Source organism: Colius striatus, chromosome 1 (genome assembly GCF_028858725.1).
Source record: "Colius striatus isolate bColStr4 chromosome 1, bColStr4.1.hap1, whole genome shotgun sequence".
Classification (NCBI taxonomy): domain Eukaryota; kingdom Metazoa; phylum Chordata; class Aves; order Coliiformes; family Coliidae; genus Colius; species Colius striatus.
Genome location: NC_084759.1, coordinates 136204500 through 136224004, shown reverse-complemented (window position 1 = coordinate 136224004; position 19505 = coordinate 136204500). Strand labels below are relative to the sequence as shown.

The window sequence follows — 19505 nt, the reverse complement described above, 5'->3', positions numbered from 1 at the left end:
TTAAAGGCTTCGCTTTATTTGCTTGTTCTCTCTGTCCTTTACTACACATACACAAAACACTTTAATCAAGCCCACTACAAACAATATCAATATTTTTTTTTATCTTATGTATGGCAGGGAAATGCTCATTCTCCATGACAAGGACAGCAAGGACATAATGGTGTACAGACTTTGGTCCAAAGAATGTTTTCCTCAGTGAATTAACTCTGGGCAACTGCACAGAGTAACTCAAGCTCAAGTAAAATCTGTATCTTGGTGATAGTCTCTTTAGGGAACACAACCAAGAGGGGGTAAGGAGAGTTTTGTAGATGTGCATTAAAAAAAACCCAAACAGTTAACTCCCAAGCAAGTATCTAAAGTTGTGCATCTAGCAGTGGATGCAGAGCCTTTTTTCAGCATCAAGAATCAGCTTGTAAAATGGGTCCCCTGTGGTTAACAGAGCCCTCATTGTGCATAAATTAAGCTTCAGAGAAGCCCAAACTTTGTGTGCTTTCCTCCACGTTAGTGATCCCTCCCAACAGCCATGTTCCATCTAATTCATGCCTCCCAAACATGAAATTCTGGTGGTCAGTGTCCAAGCCTATTTAATACGTGCAAGCCAAATACTGTCTCAGAGTATTTATTTTTAGCTGGACCGTTAATCCCAGAAAGAGGTATGCCTCTGAACACAAGTCAAAAGCCTTTAAGAACGCTTAAGTGTGCATATCAAGTGCTTTCAAACTTTGGGAAAGCAAAATCACCACAACATATACTACCAATGCAGTTAGAAACAAAACTTTATTGTTGCAGTTTGAAATTATTTACACAATATAAATCTCTTTGAAAGGTACATTACTTCATTTAACCAGTGGTAGAAGGCCTTATAATAGCTTTAATAACATTTAGTTCAAAAGAAATACAGTTCACTCCAACGGATAAATGATGCATCTAAACTCCACAACATACAAGAAGGGTCATGGGGACTTTTTGGGGAATGACAGTGCTGGAAGATGGCAAAGGCTTTTTGAGCTTATTCACAGGACATAGATGGACTCATGTTTAAAACACTGAAACATACGTAGTGACAAAAAAAAGACAAAACAGAATATATCCCTAATATGCTATGGCCCTGTTTCTCCAAGGATTTAAAGGGTTTTAAATAGCTGGATTAAGAGGCTTAAGACAGAACTAATGGATCTAACTTTAAGCCATATTTAAGAAAGATTGGATACATTCTCGGTGCTGAGACTATTCAAAGCACTTGTGTACAGAGCAGCATTAACTACCACAGATTGGATCCAAGATACAAAATATGTTAAAAGGAAGATTTCAACAAAATAAAAACCACAAAAAAAAGAAACCCAAATCTTTCACACACTGAACTTTGACACCTAGGGGTTTTGTTTGAGAACACATTTAAAAATTACTACCAAAAGCTCAGAAATTGATCTTTTTTTCCAGTTCACACTGCATTTTATGGCATTCTTTTTTTTTGTGTTTCTCTTCCAGAGTCTCGTTTTGTATAGATCTCTATGTAGGGGGGAAAAAAAAAACCAAAACAGGTAACATAGAAAAAACGCAGTTGCAATGCAACAAAAATAGATTGGTGCAGTACCTGATGTTATTTCTCCTTTTATTTGTGGCTTGTTAGATTTCAAGTAACTTGTTTTGTTTCTAAATGTTCATACTACTTTTATCTCTACATAAACACATTTGAGAAGCCTGTGAATTAAATTCCACACTGACAGGGAGCCCGAGACAGCATCTCGACAACTGTAGGTGGCTACTGATATGGCTGATGGAAACTCTTGAACTAGAAGTCTGGTAAGTCTGGTCACTTGTTTTAAGGTCACAATTGCCTTCAGGACCATTTCAGTCAGTTCTCTGACATTTCACAATAAACCCCTTTAATATAATGAATCTGGTACACACTACCACATATCCTATTTTAAATTAACAGAAAAGACCAACAAACAGGTGTCAAAAATTAATCAACTGCACTGAGGTTTTTTTTAATAATTTGTTGGAACAATGCTTCCCTCCCTCCTGGTTGACCAATTTCCTAATGACAAGAATTTCATCAACTGAAAGTGTCACTTAAACCTAAACAATGCTTTTTGGAGTGCCTCACCACATCACTTAGATGCAGCACATCCATAGAACTGCCATATGCAAATGTTTTGCAATTGCAAATTCCTGTTCCAGGGGTCTATAAATCACCAGGGTTGGTTTCTTCCAACACGTCCCATCTGGATTCGTGTGGCTTCTCACTGCCAAGAGCCTATTTTCTTAAAAGTTGTGTGGTTGGCTAACAGAACACCTACCTTGCACAAGACCAGAGGTCATGGCTTTTCCTGTCCTTCACAACTAATGAAAACAATCAGCTTGTAGCTCACATTAATAAAAAAGGGGGAGGAAACTCTGCTGTAAGATTGCATTATCTCAAGTTTTCTGTTCTACTACTGTAATTACAACCTGCCTGGTGTGAAAGAGATGGAAACAGCAGCTAATTCCAGTAGTTTAAGTAACTTAGCACACCTCAAAAGGCATTTAAGAACTCAGTAAACAATACAAAGACATTAAAAAAAATCAAGATTAAGACAGCCACCTCAAGCACAGACAGGCAAGATGTGGTCAAATCTCCTCTACAAACTACAGGAAGGACTAGCCCAAGCAAGAAAGTATACTCCACTAGGTTATAGAACAAGGTTTTACTTAAATACAAAGTTACTCAAATTAACTTTAGAATTTCTTTCAGCAGGAATAACAAAAGTGTATTTTTAAAGTTTTTATTAGCTACCAAACCCATTAAAAAAATCTGAACTTCACGTAGAAGTAAGCCTCACCCTTTACAATTTGCTCTTGTCCTTAAACCATGCAAGTAAAGAAGTATATCCAATACCTTACTCTATCAAAAGCTTGAGCTTCCGTGTGAATGATTTCCTTTCACTTATACTTACTGAGCCCATCCCTCCTCTTGACTAACGCTTCTTTGATAAAGTCACTTCCTAGGACCCTAGTAACTTCAAGCGCCAACACTGATAAGCACACGTACCTTTCATGTGGTGCAGGTAAAGCTGACAGGATGTACAAACTGTACCAATCTGCCAGATGGACAAAGAGATTCACACACCAGTATTTTCCAGCAGTTATTAAACACAGCAGTGACAAGAGTGAACTAAAGCTTGAAGGACACAACGGCATTCAAAACAGACAGTGAAAGGCAACAGTCATGAAATACAGTCGGGCATTTGGGGAAAACTATGCTTCATTATGCCTATGCTTTCAAGACTTAAAAGACCTCCTTAGAAGGGGACCTCCCACACAATAAAATTCTGATGAGCAGTCACATACCGACAAAACAAACCACAGTTTTATTCAAAAATAAAACTGTGATGGTCAAGCATGGAAAGACAGCTTTTATATTCCTGTTTCTCCTAATGAAGTGGGGTTGTGAGCACAGAGAGGAGAGGAAGGGAGTGGCACACAGGGAAAATACTTCATGTAAGTTTCAAAGTCTAAAAAGGCTACCAACAGTTCTGGCATTGAAGAAAACAACTAGTAGAACTATTTTAGTGACTTGGGCATTACAAGCATTTACAAGTTAGCAACTAATTCTCCTATTATAAGGCTATATTCACCAAAACCATTTAAGCTGGGGGACTCCTATCACAACCAGATTGCTGTCAACCTGGGAGCACACGCTTTAAGAGTACTTCAACATCCTTATGTTTAGAAGTCACCAGCATTCAAGAATGTATAGGAAAGTAAGCGGGCTGTAAGTTTAAATAAACAATTTAAACAGCTTTCTACATATCGCAGGTACTGCATGTACCTCTGATACACTTTGCCCTATTATTAGAATAGACTTTATCTTAGTACTGTATAAATTCCTTTATTCCCAGAATCATTCCCAAGAGCAAGATGTCAAAAAAAGCTAACAGGGAAAAAAAAGACACTGGATGGCCAAAGCTATAAATGGATACCTTAACATAAAACTATTATGCTCCTTTACACATCAATTTAACAAAAAGAAGTCCACACACAGAGTTAGATTTCTTCTTTACATCAAAATTTCTACAAAATAGGAGAGAATACAATGTAATACACAAGTCCATAAATGCAAGATACAGTACAATTCACACTAATTTACAAATGGTTATTTACACTGTTTTATGTACACAGACAGTCAGACCTGGTTAATGCAAAATTGCCAAGTCTTTTTAAAACGCAAATCAAGAAATGTAAATGAAGGCCTTAAAATTATGTGACTCAAGAATAGCTATCATTCAGAAATCTTTAATGAGTAGGTGACATAAGAAATTAGGCATGGATTAGCCAGATCTGACTGCAGAAATGAGAAGAAAAAAATTCACACTATTCTGCTTTACAAAAGCAACCAGGCCACTATGGTCTATTGACTTGATGCTATTGATGCAAGAATGCCATTAACTAATAACTCTCTTTATATTTACAATATAGGTTTAACTACAGCAAGAATTATTAATTTTGGCATTCACGCCCTTAGCTTAACATAAAGGCAACAGAGTATCTTCTTGGCAAGTCGCGGTCAAAACTACTACAGGATGTTTCTAGAGCTCAGCCATTTTTTGTCCTCCTTCAAAAATTCCTAATGTTGCTATTAAAGAAATTGAGATAAATTAAACAAGTACATGGTCTCTAGTTTGGTGCTCTAGTACCTAACTTACATTCAGAATGTCCTGTATTCACAGCTTCAAGCTATCTTATACTCTGCAATGCTATTGCAAACTACTGCTTCAAACTTAGCACTGTAGATATTCCTTAGCAAGCGAAAATATCCAAGTGCTACTGGCTCAAACGGATGTGGAAAAACGCTCAAGGTAACTGGCATTTCATTTTGGAGAATATTTTACAGTATTTCCTCAGAACTTATCAGGAATTGTCTTAATCTGCACTTGTCTGGAAAGAATGATGATTCAAAGCAGCATTTAAGTGTGTAAAATGAATTTCAACATGCAAAATGAAAGCCTCTACCGGTACTCCAAAGTCAACCACTGTAACCTGTGATAATCTTTGTGCTTCTTCTAAGTGGCTCAGGAAAACCTTGCAGTATTTGCTATCTGCTTCAAAGTGCATTTGTGGGATTCAGTGGAACTTCACTCCACAAGAACAATTGAGCTGCACTCACGAAGAGCTTTGGTTCTGCAGAAGCAAGCTTCCATCCTACAGTTATTGCTACTTGAGCTATACAAACAAAAACTACTACTGAAAAAAAAAAAATGACACTGACTCCAAACTTTAATAGTACTGGTACCTGAAAAGGGAATGTGTTTTGCCAACTATTGGGAAAGTTAGGATCTCTCAAGTGTTGGGATTTCCCCAAGTCCAAAGTGAACTTCACAGTCTTTTTCAAGTATTTCACAAACACAAAGCAACACTGTCAGAAATAAAGTCACCACTTGGAAAAACACAGTAATAAGAGTTCAAAAACCATTATCAACCAATCTTACTTCCAAGGAGATGCTGATGAATTTAAAGGAACTACCAAGACAGTATTATTCAACACATGTCATTAATGTCAACAGGGAGAAAGTACAGTCAATTGAAGTTTTCAGTGCTTTCGTGAGCTCTAGCAACATCCTTAATAGCTGCTACAAAGGAAGATATGTCCATTTGAGCTATTTGTTTCTATTTAACTACCAAGAAAATTTGTCCAGTATAGTAGCCTCCAGCTAACAAACTCTAATGAAAAATGTTCCCTAACTGCAAGTTAAAAAAAAAAAACAAAACAAACACAAAAATCCCAGTTCTCCCATTAGGATTTGTAAGATCTGACTGAAAGTAATGAAATTTAAAAAAAACTTTAAACTTTCAGAGATGAATAATAAACAAGCAAAAAAAAAAAGTCTCAAACCTTGCTTTTGTAAAATAATAGAATGTCACTCAAAATGCTCTTTCAAGGTGAAAATTTTTCACTCACATCAGTTTTTTTTTTAAATCAATCCAAGCTTTTGTAAAGCACAGATGTGTACATATATATGTGTGTATACACACACACACATATGCACACACAGCAGTGTGCCGTAAAGCAATTTTGAATAAATATCTTTGCTGGAGTCTGTACAGACTCCCCATAATATTTACTCTTCAGGTAAGTTTGTGTTTGCACGTGTATATGCACACACACAGACTTTGTACATGTGGGCACTTATGTGACCAAAGTGCAAAGTTTCTCAGAGTAGGATCAGAGATGAGTACATGCCTGCCCAAAAACTGCCTTGTTGGGTTTTATTCTTCTGTCACAGGTTTCGTCCCCTCCCACTCCCCTACCCTCTTTCAGATTTAAAGCCTCTTTTCCATGCAAACTTATACATTGTTTTCTTAAGTAAACATTTTCTTTTCAGTTCACATTTTGTAATCCAGAACATTCTTGGTATAATAGCTTTAAGAAGAAAATGCATGTAATGATCAAAGCCCCATTGTTCAAGTCATAATTTTCCATATCATCCTTCAAACTGGAGACTTTGAAAAGTAATTTGCTGCCACAGAAAGAGAGACATACTAGAATCTGCAACTACAGGATCAAGCATTTAAGATTAGAATCCAAGCAGAAAGATGTTGAACAATACATGAACTGTAAACCTAAGAGTCTTGCTCTGCAGTGCAACAGGAACTCTGCTCACCAATCTTCGATAGTCGACTCCACTAGATAGTGCTGAAGCACATCAAATATAGACACCAAAATAGTGTTCAAATTTAGAATCAAGTTTCAAAAAAGGAATACAGATTTGCAATAGTGGTCTTTTGCTTTAAAAGTACACTTAATGAACACACAGCTTTCCCACAGAAGTCAAGAGATGGTACATTGTCCATCTAATGATGGTACATATCCTCAAAGATATCTGATGGTCACAGGATTTTCACACTTCCACAGCTTAACACATCAAGAAGGAAAAGTCAAGATGTTATTTATCATTTCAGTAAGCTGTCTGATTCTCATACAAAAGAAAAGTACCACCATATGGAAAGCTACCTTTTTTTAAAAAAGAGGGGGAAAGTAAAAGATCATCCTAACCTTTTTCCCCTAGGTGTACCACACTGGTGATCTCACAAGTCTATCATCACGCTTTTTGCTTGTAGACATCTAAAAGGTTAATATTCTCTGATCATGCTTTCTTTAATATAAGTTAATGCAACTTCAATAAAATAAGTTGTTAAACAAATCCTTTGGAACAATTTCACTGTCTGCACCCAACTTTTACAAAAACTGATGAAAGCAGCAATGGAATCAGGTTAAACTTATAATAAATAATTCACATACAACATATGTTAAATTACAAAAAAGGATTAAATTGCCATTTCTACAACTTTTATAGATTTAGCAAGTTTCTAATCTGTTTTATGTCAACTGTATGTATGCTTTTCATATCAAATTTAACATCGAAGGACTGTTTAGAGGCATTACTTATAAAGCAAGAACCACCAAGTGAGCGTTACAGAACTTCAAAAAATGTTTAGCTTTTTTTCCAGTATCTGTTGTCAGAAGAGATTCAGGAGTTATCTATCCACTTTGTAAACTTCTTCCCATTGTTACTCAGGAAGAGTCAATGTCATGACCTCCAGCTTCATTTTGAAATACTGGTTAAACCGAACAATTGCATACCTATGCAAAGAGAAAGGAAGAGGAAGAGTTGAAGTTAAGAGCAGGTAACACCTTTCACGTGAAAAAAGACATTCTAGGTAGGGATAGCTAATCACCCATCCCAGTACCCTGTTTCTGACACTGACCCTTAGCAACTTCCAACACAAGAAATTAAGAGAGTAACCATATTATGGTACTTCCTCACTACCATCCTCCAATCCCAGCTTGCTATAGTTGCAAAACAGATGCTGCTCTAGGATTATCAAAAGTAGTGTTTTTGTTTTTAATTGTTCTTGATAGACAATTGTCCAACAATTCCAGATATAGTTGATCTTGATCATTGCAAGAATAACATTTTAATCAAAACTGACAGGCGTTTGGGTTCTGCTACCTGTGCTTTAATTTGTTTTATTGTGCCATCTAGTGGTTACTAGCGAGTACTTTTACTTGAGAAGAACTATTCACAAGAAGAAATTGACATTTGTTTCATTTACAAAATGACACAACTAAGCCTTGTTAAACTGACTTTAGTCAGTGCAAAAAGTTCTAAAGTGGGATCTTTCTCAAAGCTAAATAATTAGTTTTGTTACTTCACTCACATCCTCAGTGGAGAGATTAACTTTGATGGCTTGTTGCCATGAAAGACAAACATCTACCTCAAATGGAATACCACAGGCCAGCATCCCAGGAAACAGAACTTAACATTCACTGGCATTATGAGGACTCTTGAAAAACAAATTAGGATTTTCCACAATCACCCAACCACACTGAACACTTCGGCTTTTATGATCTTCTCTCTCCAACAAAACATTCAATGCCCAAAACCATGTATTCCTCCAAGTTCCTTAACTTGTTACACCATACATTTTAGCTCAGGGACACGTACTAATCTAGAGAACTTTCATCAGCAAAAAGCACAGATAGCTTTTACTGTCTTGTTCTCTCTGAAAAGTTAATAGTTATAGTATGATCACAGAGGCTGTTTCTCAGATCTCATTGCTTCTGATAGCTGGGGTGTTGGGCTAGATGGTCCCACAGGTCCCTTCCAGCCTCAAGTATTCTATGATTATATGTAGCAAGCTAACTTACCCTAGAAAATCAAAGTCAATGGTAGAATATTTGGCTTGAATTAGAGCCCACAGCCCCCAAAAGAAATGAGAAGCCTAAAAGAAAAAAAAACAAAAAAACCCACACATTAGTGAAAGATTAACATTATACAAAATCAAACAAGTATTACAGCATTACTGGCCATCAGTGGAATAAATCCACTGGCCTCCCAGCTCTCCATGTGTCGTTTTGAAGAAAAATAATGTTTTAAGTCATCTATTAAGCAGACTGTTCTACAATTATAGACATATGTTAAAAAGATGCACAGAAATAAGACATTCATTTCTACTGCTGCTAATATGTATTCTGCATGTACTCCACTCCAGAGCAAATATGAAATTCCTTTTGAATCATTGCTTACAATCTTTAAAACACTGTAACTATGCCTGACTTTCACTACTGATTTGATGTAGAGATTTAGCTGCAGCTATGTAAGAGAACATCTAACTCCTCAGCATATACATAAATTTCTCATCTGTTCCAAACTTACTTCCATTACTAGTCCAAGTAAGTAGTCTGGAGGCCTATGTTCAGTTCCAGATTGAAACTATGGATTACATTAATAATACTTCAAAAGTTAGTATACTTCAAAAGAACAAAACATGTCATGGACATAAGCTTGATAGTCCCCTTGTGGAAGATGTTTCAGGACCACCCAGGTTGCAAGAGATATACTTCAGACTTCTGTTCAGTAAATAATTGTTTACAACAATTATCTAAATTGCCTTCTGAAGTTTGCATGAAATGCTTTACCAGAAGCGTAGAAGAATACACATGCCTGGAAACACCTTAAACTGCACATGTGAATCTCTTTTGCACCTGTAGTTCAGATAACTTTGCCTGACAGTGAGCAGTTTGGCATTTTACAACAGCATCCGTTAACTTTAGCTGATATTTTCTCTTCAAAAGCTTCCCACATTAACTGACACAAGTATCTTTGGCGGTATTTGTGCATCATGTGTGGTCTATAGGCAAGTCTTGAGCTGTTCTTTAAACACAACTCTATCTTCTTACACATTAGTATGATGATAACTTAAAACTGACAAAACAATGCTATATATTTCAAAACAGACCACCAACCTACTTACATTAACTTTCCTAAATGAATGGGACAGCTGAATTTAACTGTAACAGTTGATAGAGATTTTAAAAGAGTAACAGCAAACAAAGTGATATTTTTAAGGGTGTGTTTAATAATCATCCTCCTAGAATGTGAACTGTATTTCCTCACTGCAACCACTTGCTTCTTCCAGAAAACTGAGAGCATAACAGAGGTGTGCTTGGATTAGTCAGGGAGAGGACTAAAAAAAGCCAAACTGGCTAATTTGCCTTAGTCCTCCTATGAACAGTTGGACGCATTCTTCAGGACAAAGCAAAGTTATCTAGCTATTGCGTAAGGGCCCTTCTGCTGCAACATTTCCTGTGACATCTTCTAAGCAAAACAAGACCAGGACTAGGCAGAAAACCTAACAAGAACAACAATAATTTGTAAAGCATCTTCAGAAATCATACAGATACACAGCTTAGAACAAAAGAAAAAGACATCTTCAAACTGCTTCTAACAGTATACATGCAATGACACACCCATTTGACTTATTCTGTCTCCATGAATTACACTTGATGAGGTTTTTTTTTTTCCCTGAAGGACAGAGCACCAAAGCCAGATCAAAACTGAACACATTTCATCCTTTCAAAAAGGAAGAAGGGAGAAAAGCTTTTACATCCAAAGTCTGCAAAAGACAGACGGACAGACAGGAGACAGCTTGTGGCATACAAGATACAGGAGGATCAGGAAGCAGACTCACACAGCCAGCCCTCTCACTCTACAGAAAGGTAGAATTTCTGGGGAACCACAGGAGACTACATGTGCACTTCTCTATGATAATTTTTGATGACCTAAACCAAGTCTGAAAACAACATACTCCTTGCCAAGACATTGCAGACAAGGAAAGTGTTAAGGTAGTAAAAGAGTTAAGGACTCTAAAGTGACCTAATTCTTTATTTAAAAAAAAAAAAAAAACAAAAACCTAGTTTCATTCTAACAAAACTTTATCCTTTTTTTTTTTTAAATGCTTTTGAAGTGAGAAGATTTCTAAGTCTTTATGAACTACTACCTTGTCGCTCTGTCTTCTTGTCGTTAAAAGAAAAAGTTCAACACAGACCCAGCATGAGCTCTAGCTAAACTCAGGAACTTGCCAGATCAATAAACAGCCAATAAGAAATACTTCCTGAAAGCTCATCTCCTCATTTCCCAAATGCTTGCTGCCCCTTTCAATAGGAATATTCTACAGAGAACTTAAAATGCAACAGAGCAGAAAGTTTCCACGGAACAGGCTAAGGAAGTTTTTTCTTTTCATATGCCACAGTACATCACAGTAAGAAACTAGCCATTGCATTTGTCCACAGAGTAGTAGGGTACAGCATTTAATATAATGAAGTCTTTGTTATTTACCAGTGCAAACTGATTGACTTGGACATATAGAACTTCAACTTCTTTTTCACTGACTTCTGTGCCAAATCCTTTATAGTCTTTGTAGGCCTCAAGGTAAGATCTCAGCCATTGTTCCTGTAATTTTCTGTTAGGATAAAGGCTGTAGTCTACTTCATTTACTCCTAGAAAAAGAAAAAAAATACTTATTAGAAACTTACAGTGTCTAAAAAGACTATTAAAATCACATTACTGGACTATTTAAGCCATTCTCTTTCCCCAACACTCTCAAATTGATGTGGACAAATATCACTGTTTTAAGTTCAACCTGATGTTATCAGTTACATATTGGCAAGAATTTCCCACATGAAAATCAGAGCATTCAGAGCAGAATGTATATGTTTTCAGTCACATAGACATTCTACTTACATTTCGAGATTCAAAAATTTCAGCTTTGAGAGATGTCTCAAGAAAAGAAACCTGTTTTCATTATGAAACAAAAGCCATCACAAATATAGCAAATATTACACATTCCATAGGAAAAAGGGATTGGTATTTAACAATATCCAAAGCTGAATCCAGATGCATATATGTCATCACTAAGCTCATACTTAGAAAAAATGATTAGAAGTCCACCTCTCTCCTCCACAGGGTACTGGTAGAATCAGAAGTCTTATCTCCATAATCACTATTTTTGTCTTATTTTTCTTCCTATACTGGAAATACTTATAGGCCATATAGAATCTATCCAGCATCTCAAACCTGGACCACAGTTCATTCCCATTAGCTATCATTCTCAGAGGATCTGGGAGTTTTCCTGAAGTCCTTATTTATGAAGAGTGCAATCCCCTAGCTCCTTAACTCTTTCCTATGTCAGATCATAAAATCAGAATGGTAGGGTTGGAAGGAACCTTTAGAGACAATCTAGTGCAACCTCCCTGCTAAAGCAGGTCCACATAGATCAGGTCACACAGGAAAGTATTCAAATTTAGCTTTTTTCTAAAAAAAAAAAAAAAAAAAAAAAAAAAAAAAGAAAAGAAGAGAGAATAGGAGAGGTGAAGCACAACTCCTTTGTATACGAAAAACAGGTATTTGTGTGTTTAGTCTTCTTACTGTACTTAAGACTCCTTAAAGACGCAGAAGACTCTGAAAAGACATCCCAGATGAAAAATGAAAAGCTCTCCAATATATTTTGTATAGAATTTCATTTGCTTTTTAAATATTTAAATTATGTAGTATATATATACTGCAATATTTTTTTTTATATTTTCAAGACTTAATGTTCAGTTTGTGAAGTGCCAACTGGTTGATTAAAGCTCCTAATTTCACCAAATCAACTGCTCCATCTGTACTAATCACTACATGCATTCCTGTTACCTCACCTTCTGAAATAACACAGCATATACTCAAGGTTATTTCTCTCTTATTTTCAGTGAATGCTTGTTCTATTCACTGTATATTTCAACTAGTTATTGAATTAATTCACCAGGAACTTACTCCTAAAGTCCCACTTTTTTCCTATCTCACAGTCTTAGCTCTAACTTCTCATTTCAGTACATGACTCAAAAGGTAAATGCCTAGTACAATGCATTCAAAGCCAGCAAAAAATCCGTATGAGCCTGTCATTTGGAACTGTGAAACCACACTGCCTATTCCTGATATATACCTCTGCTGTAAAAGATACAGTCACAGTATTTCGTTACAGAAGGCTCATGTCTGCTGTGTCATTTCATGGATACTGGTAGAGCTATTTATCTTGCTCTACCAAAACTTAAGATGTTGATGTTCCCATTTCTGGGTTAGCAGAGATACAAAGGAAGGGTATAACTGGCCTCCAAGGTAAGACATCAACACATTTTAACACGTTCAGATGAACGGCTATATACGTGTATCTAGATATACAGACAGAAAAGAGAATGTGCAAGAAGGAGGAGGTTTGTTTGTAAAACCAGTTTATCTTTACCCCAGAAATCCAATTTTTACCTGCAAATTCATTGAAGTGATTTCCAATGTCATAAGCCAGGTAGTTGTATCCAGAGTACTCATAGTCTATGAACTGTACATCACCTATGTGAGACACAACAGCAGCAACATCAGAACCCATATCAAATGAAGTTACAGCCCTAATCCTTTGGCATCCTTTGAAGTTTTGTGGGAAAGATAAAACAAAACCACATACTCATCTTACTTGTACCCAGCTGTGTGCACTCAAGACATTCCAGGGTAAAACTGTGATTTTTACAAAAAGACTTTTTGAATATTCATTCAATAAAGCTCTTAACTAGAGCTTACAATTCTCTTAAGAGCAGAATTTAAATTCTAACTTCTACCACATGAGGGCATCCCTTACCTTCAAAGTAAGAAATGCAGTAGCAGATTCTTTATTTAAACTTTATGCAGAAACAGCCAATCAATTTTTCCCTGACTTAAAAGTTCTGTTTATTCTCAACACAAGCATGCAACTACAGTGGACTAATACATCACAAAATGTTGATATTTCCTTCAACATGTTTCTATTTCCTGCTTCCTCCAACCGCAGTTATAAAGCAAGACTACTCTTAATTGTTGCTTTTCTTAAACTGGGTTAAATTAGTCTCAAGAAACTATCAGACAACCCTCAAGACCTTAAAACTACAAAAGGATGCAGTATTATGTACACAAGGATTGATAAAGAAGCAAATACAGCCCCAAATGTTTCCAAATTACAGTTACCTATAGTGAAGCTGAAGAAAATGCTTCACATAAGTTAATAGCCTTGAAGCTGTATAAAAACATCTACACTACATTGAACAGTCAAAATATTAACAAGATGGATTAAGCTAGATTTCATTTAACAGAAACCATAAAAATGACTAAAAAGAAAAAAAAATATAAAGAGAAAATGAAGCAATGGGTTAACTTAAAAAGTTGTTTGCACTGAATCACTTAAAATGCAGAACTTTACATTTCCCACTGCTATGCTGAAATGGGCAATTTTCACAATTGCACCCTTGGCTCTCCCTACCCATTGTTTTGATGACTAGTTGTGTATTTACTCAATTAAAACATAATCTGTTTGTTATATTGAACAGTCTTCTTAACATGATTTAAAACATTATATCGATACTATCAGAACTCCAGGTCAAATAAAATTAACTAAAGAATAATCTTTAAGTTACATATGTTAGGTATTTCCTAGACTGGTGATTTCACATGCCTAACATATGGATATCATACATATCAAATACAATAGTGTTGTCAGATGTGTCCTGATCAAGTTATCACAGAACAACTTTCTTACAAGTGTTCCTCCCTGTGCAGTTCATCTTTACCGCATTTGAAATACTAAGACATTGATGTTTTCCAGATGGATAAATCTTGTCTAAGCACTTACAATAGAAGTTAAATCCCATAACACAAACAAAAATTGCTAAGTTACAATCCTGCAAGTCAGATTTTATCCTTACTTTCAGAGAGGATTGCTTACCAAGGTTATGAGGTTAAACCTTTTAGGCTCTAACAAACCAACATGACAACGGCCCACAAAATGGCAAGCTCCTCCCAGGAAAATCTTGCTGGCAATGGAAAATTGAGGTTCTCTAGAACTCTGAAGGGACAAGAAATTTTACAGCAGCTGCAGCCAAGATCTTACAATACTGTTGTAGATTAACTTCTGACACAGCTCGACTGGTAGATTCATACAGTTGTGCTTCCCACAGGTTCTTTAGTATTAACTTTTAAAAATAAACACTTGTAAACTACAAGTCAGCCAAAATGCACAGATTATTCCTGGTTAATACTCTGCTTCACAACTCACATCCTGAACCTTCCCACCCCCAAATATTTGATATTGCTTGTATTTAGAGGGTTTTTAATCCCTCCCTCACCTAAAATACAAATACAGTTGGTAAAGGTCTGCTTGCAAAATATCAACAGAAGTAGTATTAAATTTTCATGTGCAAATTTTATCTCGAACCTGTGCACTATTACACATTTTTAATCACAGCTAACATTTAAAACTTACTTACAGATATAAATAATATTACATACAATAAGAAATTGAAGCTAACAAGACATGGGTGAGATTGTGAGTAGGCACTGTTCTATGGGGAAAATGCATGTGAACAAGTGACGTGATAAATCTTCAGTGAGCACACTAGTAGTATGGTGCGTGGCACCACAAAGCAGCAACAATGGCATACCTAGGCTGTAGCTGATGAAGAAAATTCTGCTGGCTCACTTTTCTTAAGACAAAAGTTTATAGTGAAAAGGTTCTGCATTTTTACTGGTATCTTTCAGACTCATGCTACTGTGGAACTCTACCTTAAATTTAATTTTTGCATGAAGGCTCAAAATAAAGATGCACAGCTCTTTCTGTGAAACTGAAAGAAAGCAAAAACTTTAAGTTTGCCACTTCATAAATGCATAACGCATACATGTCCCAGCTACCTTGTTCTAGAAGCAGAAGAAGCTTTGCGTTAATTGTTTTTAAATATCCATAGGGTTAGAAGTTTTATAAGATTTACTGCAGTTCACACAGGAAAGTCACTTCCAAAATGCATGGCTAACATTAGTAGCAAGCAGCTAGCTTGTCCTGAGGTTTCTAATAAGTATGAAGAATTCATTCATCCCACTGATATCACTGGGACCAGGCAGACCAAGAGACACTAGTCTAAGCTCTTTTGTATTTTGTTGAAGATATGATTTAAAACTAAGCTCTATCTTCTTTCTGGAAAAGCTACTGTTACTAACAGTAACAGAGACATCAAGAATATCAAACGTTTCAAGTTGAAACACATTTCTTTCTTCCAAGGGTCTTGTGGCATAAACAACATGCAATGTAATCTGTGAAAATCACATAAAGATACAAAACGGAATACATTATGTTCCACACACCAGAAATTAATGTTCTTAACAGATCAAGTAGTAGTCAGTAGAGGATCTGCTAGATCTCTTCAAGGAACTGAAAGGTGGGAGGGTGATGACACCTCTCTTTCCAGCTGCTCTTCATTTTTAACGGTTAAATAAGGAAAGCACTTTCAATGTGCAAGTCCTAGCTGTAGTTACCACAGCAGAACGATGCATCCTGAGTTCCGTCCCATCCTGCTCATCAGGTGAGCCATAGGCCCTAGAAGACAGCTTCAGTGAAGATCATGATCTGTGCTATGACCATACTTGAAAATTCACATACGGGTCATACACCCAAAGAATAATTTTAGCTGTGAATACCCAATATAGCTTTGCAAAACAAAATAGGTTTTTAGATCAAAACCAGAAGCCTTAAACGTACCTCAGTCTTCAGAAGCACTGAGCACCCACAGACTCCTACCAAAGATCATAGAAAACATTGGGTAGGCAGAGGGAATAAACAGAACAAAACTAACCATCTACCTACACACTTAACTTCCTGGCAAGTGATTTTAATACATTCAAAAAGAGCACATATAAATATAGACAAAAGAATACTGATACTTGGTCTTATTGAATAGCAAGTATTTGAATACTCTTAAAAACATAAGGTATTTTTTGAAACTCCCAGGTCCCATTGGGGGAAAAAAAAACCCAACCAAGCGCAAACCTTTTTTTAAGAGCATCAGAACACAAGGTCTATAAATAAGTAGTACCAAGCATCAAGCATATTTTGACTGTCTTGATGTCCAAAATGTAATTAAAAGCAACATGAAGCTCTGAGTTATATCCTTCAAAGAGTTGATGACACTGATAATTGTACGTTATGTAATGTAACACTTGCAAATGTTCATATCCTGAGTGACTGAAAACGAACATTAACAAAACAGCAAGAGGCAGAGTTCTCTCAGCCACAGCATGAACAAATTCAAATCAGGTGAGTGAAACTCCATTAAATTCAAGCTAGCACTCAACATGCTATTCCAATCTCATAAATAAAATTTAGGGACATGAGATAGACTCTTCCTAAAAGCAGTATGTGGCAGAGCTATGATTCTTCTTTCAGGTTTCTCAAAACTTAATATGAATTTAATGCAGAGGACAGTCTAAAGTAAGGCACTGGGACAAGCCATAGTCCTAGTATTTTTTCATAATCTGTAGCTTAAACACATGTATGCAACCACCCTGTGCCTAGTAAATGTGCAAATTCGACATTCACAAATAACATAAAAGTGTTGATAAAACTAATACATGAGTTATAGTTTGTATTGGCTTCTGAAAAGCCAGATAAACACTACCAGCTTTGCACAAACTTTACTGAGAAGAAAAAAAAGTAGTTAATCTAGAAGAACAAGTCTCCTTCAATTCTAGTTTAGGCTTACCAAGGTCTTTTTGAAACACAGAACCTTTCTAGATGTAAAAGTAAACTTATAGGAAGAGCACAGCATCACCAAAGCTCTTAACTATCTTCAGACAGTTTGATGTCATTCCTAATGAAGTGCATCTTTTTGAAGAATTTTCTGTGCTCTGGCAAAGTTATTAGTATTAACAACAAGAGCTTTTTCTCTGCTAAAGAGTATTCCAACAATACATGTTTAGTTAAAGCTGAGCTTCCATTTCTAAAATCATATTCATAGAATCATAGAATGGTAGGGGTTGGAAGGGACCTTTAGAGATCATCTAGTCCAACCCCCCTGCAGAAGCAGGTGATTATAATAATGAACAGATTTTTTGCTCTGTAAAAAGTAACACTGTAGGAAACAGCTTTCAAATATTCATTCTAAAAAAGTCATTGAGGTTTGGTTACTATGAAAATGGTACCTGCTGTGACAGATTGCAGATGTTTCACAACATAGTACAGGTGCAACATTCAAGTTAAGAGTTTAATAAATATATTTCATATTTCCAAGTCTTTTTTCCCCCAGCTGTCTACAGCTAGCTTGAAGCCAAAGTACTTTACGTACCTCCCTCCTCCCCTCCTGTCCCCAAGCACTAAGCACTCACACACTCGTTATTGTAGGATTGCTCATAAGAGATGCATTGCTGGCATTATTTTTTCCTCCATTCTGTTTACAAAAAGAAAACCACATAGCATTTGTTTTAAAAGTAAGAACTTCGAACCTATTGACTGTGGTAGTGAACCTTTTAAAGGAATTACTTACTTTTTTTCAGGCTGGTTCTACTATGAAAAGCAACTATACTAATTACTTCTACCTCAATGGGTATGTTCTGAAGTGCTGAAACGCTAAAACTGAAGGTAGCTTCAGCACTCAAAAAATCCACAAGGTAAAGAGAACCTTTTTTTTTGGTATTACAGCATCAGAACTCCAATGAGTGTAAGAGTACAAGTTGTTTTTTTGTCTACCTTCCATGCTTCCCCCCGCCCTTCTTAAGCAGAAGTATAACCTATCTTTGAAACTAAGTAAAATCATTGAAGCTTGCTAGTGAATTCTTTAAATTAATTTAATGTTAATAGCATTGTACAGGCTTATATACACATACAAACCTACGTAAGAAGTACTAGAAATTCCCTTGAAAAGCTGCATTAACTCAGAGAGAAATTTTATGCAAGCCACCACGAGTTTCTTGATTCACATGCATTCAGTGCGTATCTGATGCAGAAATTGGTTGCACATACACAGACAGTTTTTATACTAGAACCAAAAAAAGCATCTTTTTGTTAGTTTTGATTTAGAACTTAAGGTACTTAAGAGGTCAAAAGATCAATGATGACTAGTGAAGATTTTAGTTCCATTTACAATCATTTACTTCAAATACTTCTGGCTTACACACCAATAATCTTATCATCAAACTGTCAGAAACAAATATGAAGTCACTAGAACGAATGTCATCCTCACTTCAAATTAAAATCTTGCTCTAATCTGATTTGGTGCACTCAGCCAAGCTCAGATATTTGAAATAGGAGGAAAATTGTGCATTCTTACTAAACAATGATCATTTTAGTGTCATACATTTGCCTTTTTTATTTTAATATCCTGTTTAACTGATTCATTAAGTAACTGAACCTCAAACCTCTGAACTCAAGCATCAAAAGAAACTGGATTTATACAGAAGTTTTAGAGATTTTAATGAAGACATTCTTTAATAATATGTTATGAGTCAAGTGTATTGTAATAAAAAAGTAATCTTTGCTAAGACATGTAACTGCTTACAACTGTTTATTATGTATGCATTACAAAAGATATCCTTAAGATGCCTGTGTACCTCATGCAGAAAATAATAATACATTCACTGATTCCCATTTAAGTATCACTAAAATACTTCATTATGAAAGCGTTTTCCCACTATCACAAATCAGAACAATACACATATTATAGGAGAGAATGTCTTCAGGTTATTTTCTATGTGTATGATTACATTTTTCTTCCTAAAAGCTTTATACAACTGGAATAGAATTAACTTGAATAATTACATACTTTGAAGCCTAGTCATACAGAGAAGCTAAGGATTAGCAAGTTC

The 19505-nt window shown here is 35.9% G+C and overlaps 1 protein-coding gene across 1 annotated transcript in view; it reads right to left on the bottom strand.

The window, feature by feature from the left end:
- Positions 1-758: 758 nt before the first annotated feature.
- The window catches only part of ETNK1 (ethanolamine kinase 1), a 33656-nt gene continuing 14909 nt past the window's right edge, over positions 759-19505 (bottom strand). Inside the window, exons 5-8 of the mRNA XM_062009209.1 lie at positions 13122-13205; positions 11163-11323; positions 8693-8766; positions 759-7624 (exon numbers count right to left, since the gene is read on the bottom strand). Coding sequence (XP_061865193.1) covers positions 7552-7624; positions 8693-8766; positions 11163-11323; positions 13122-13205 — 392 coding nt within the window. The 3' untranslated portion in view covers positions 759-7551. The remainder of the gene's footprint in view (positions 7625-8692; positions 8767-11162; positions 11324-13121; positions 13206-19505) is intronic.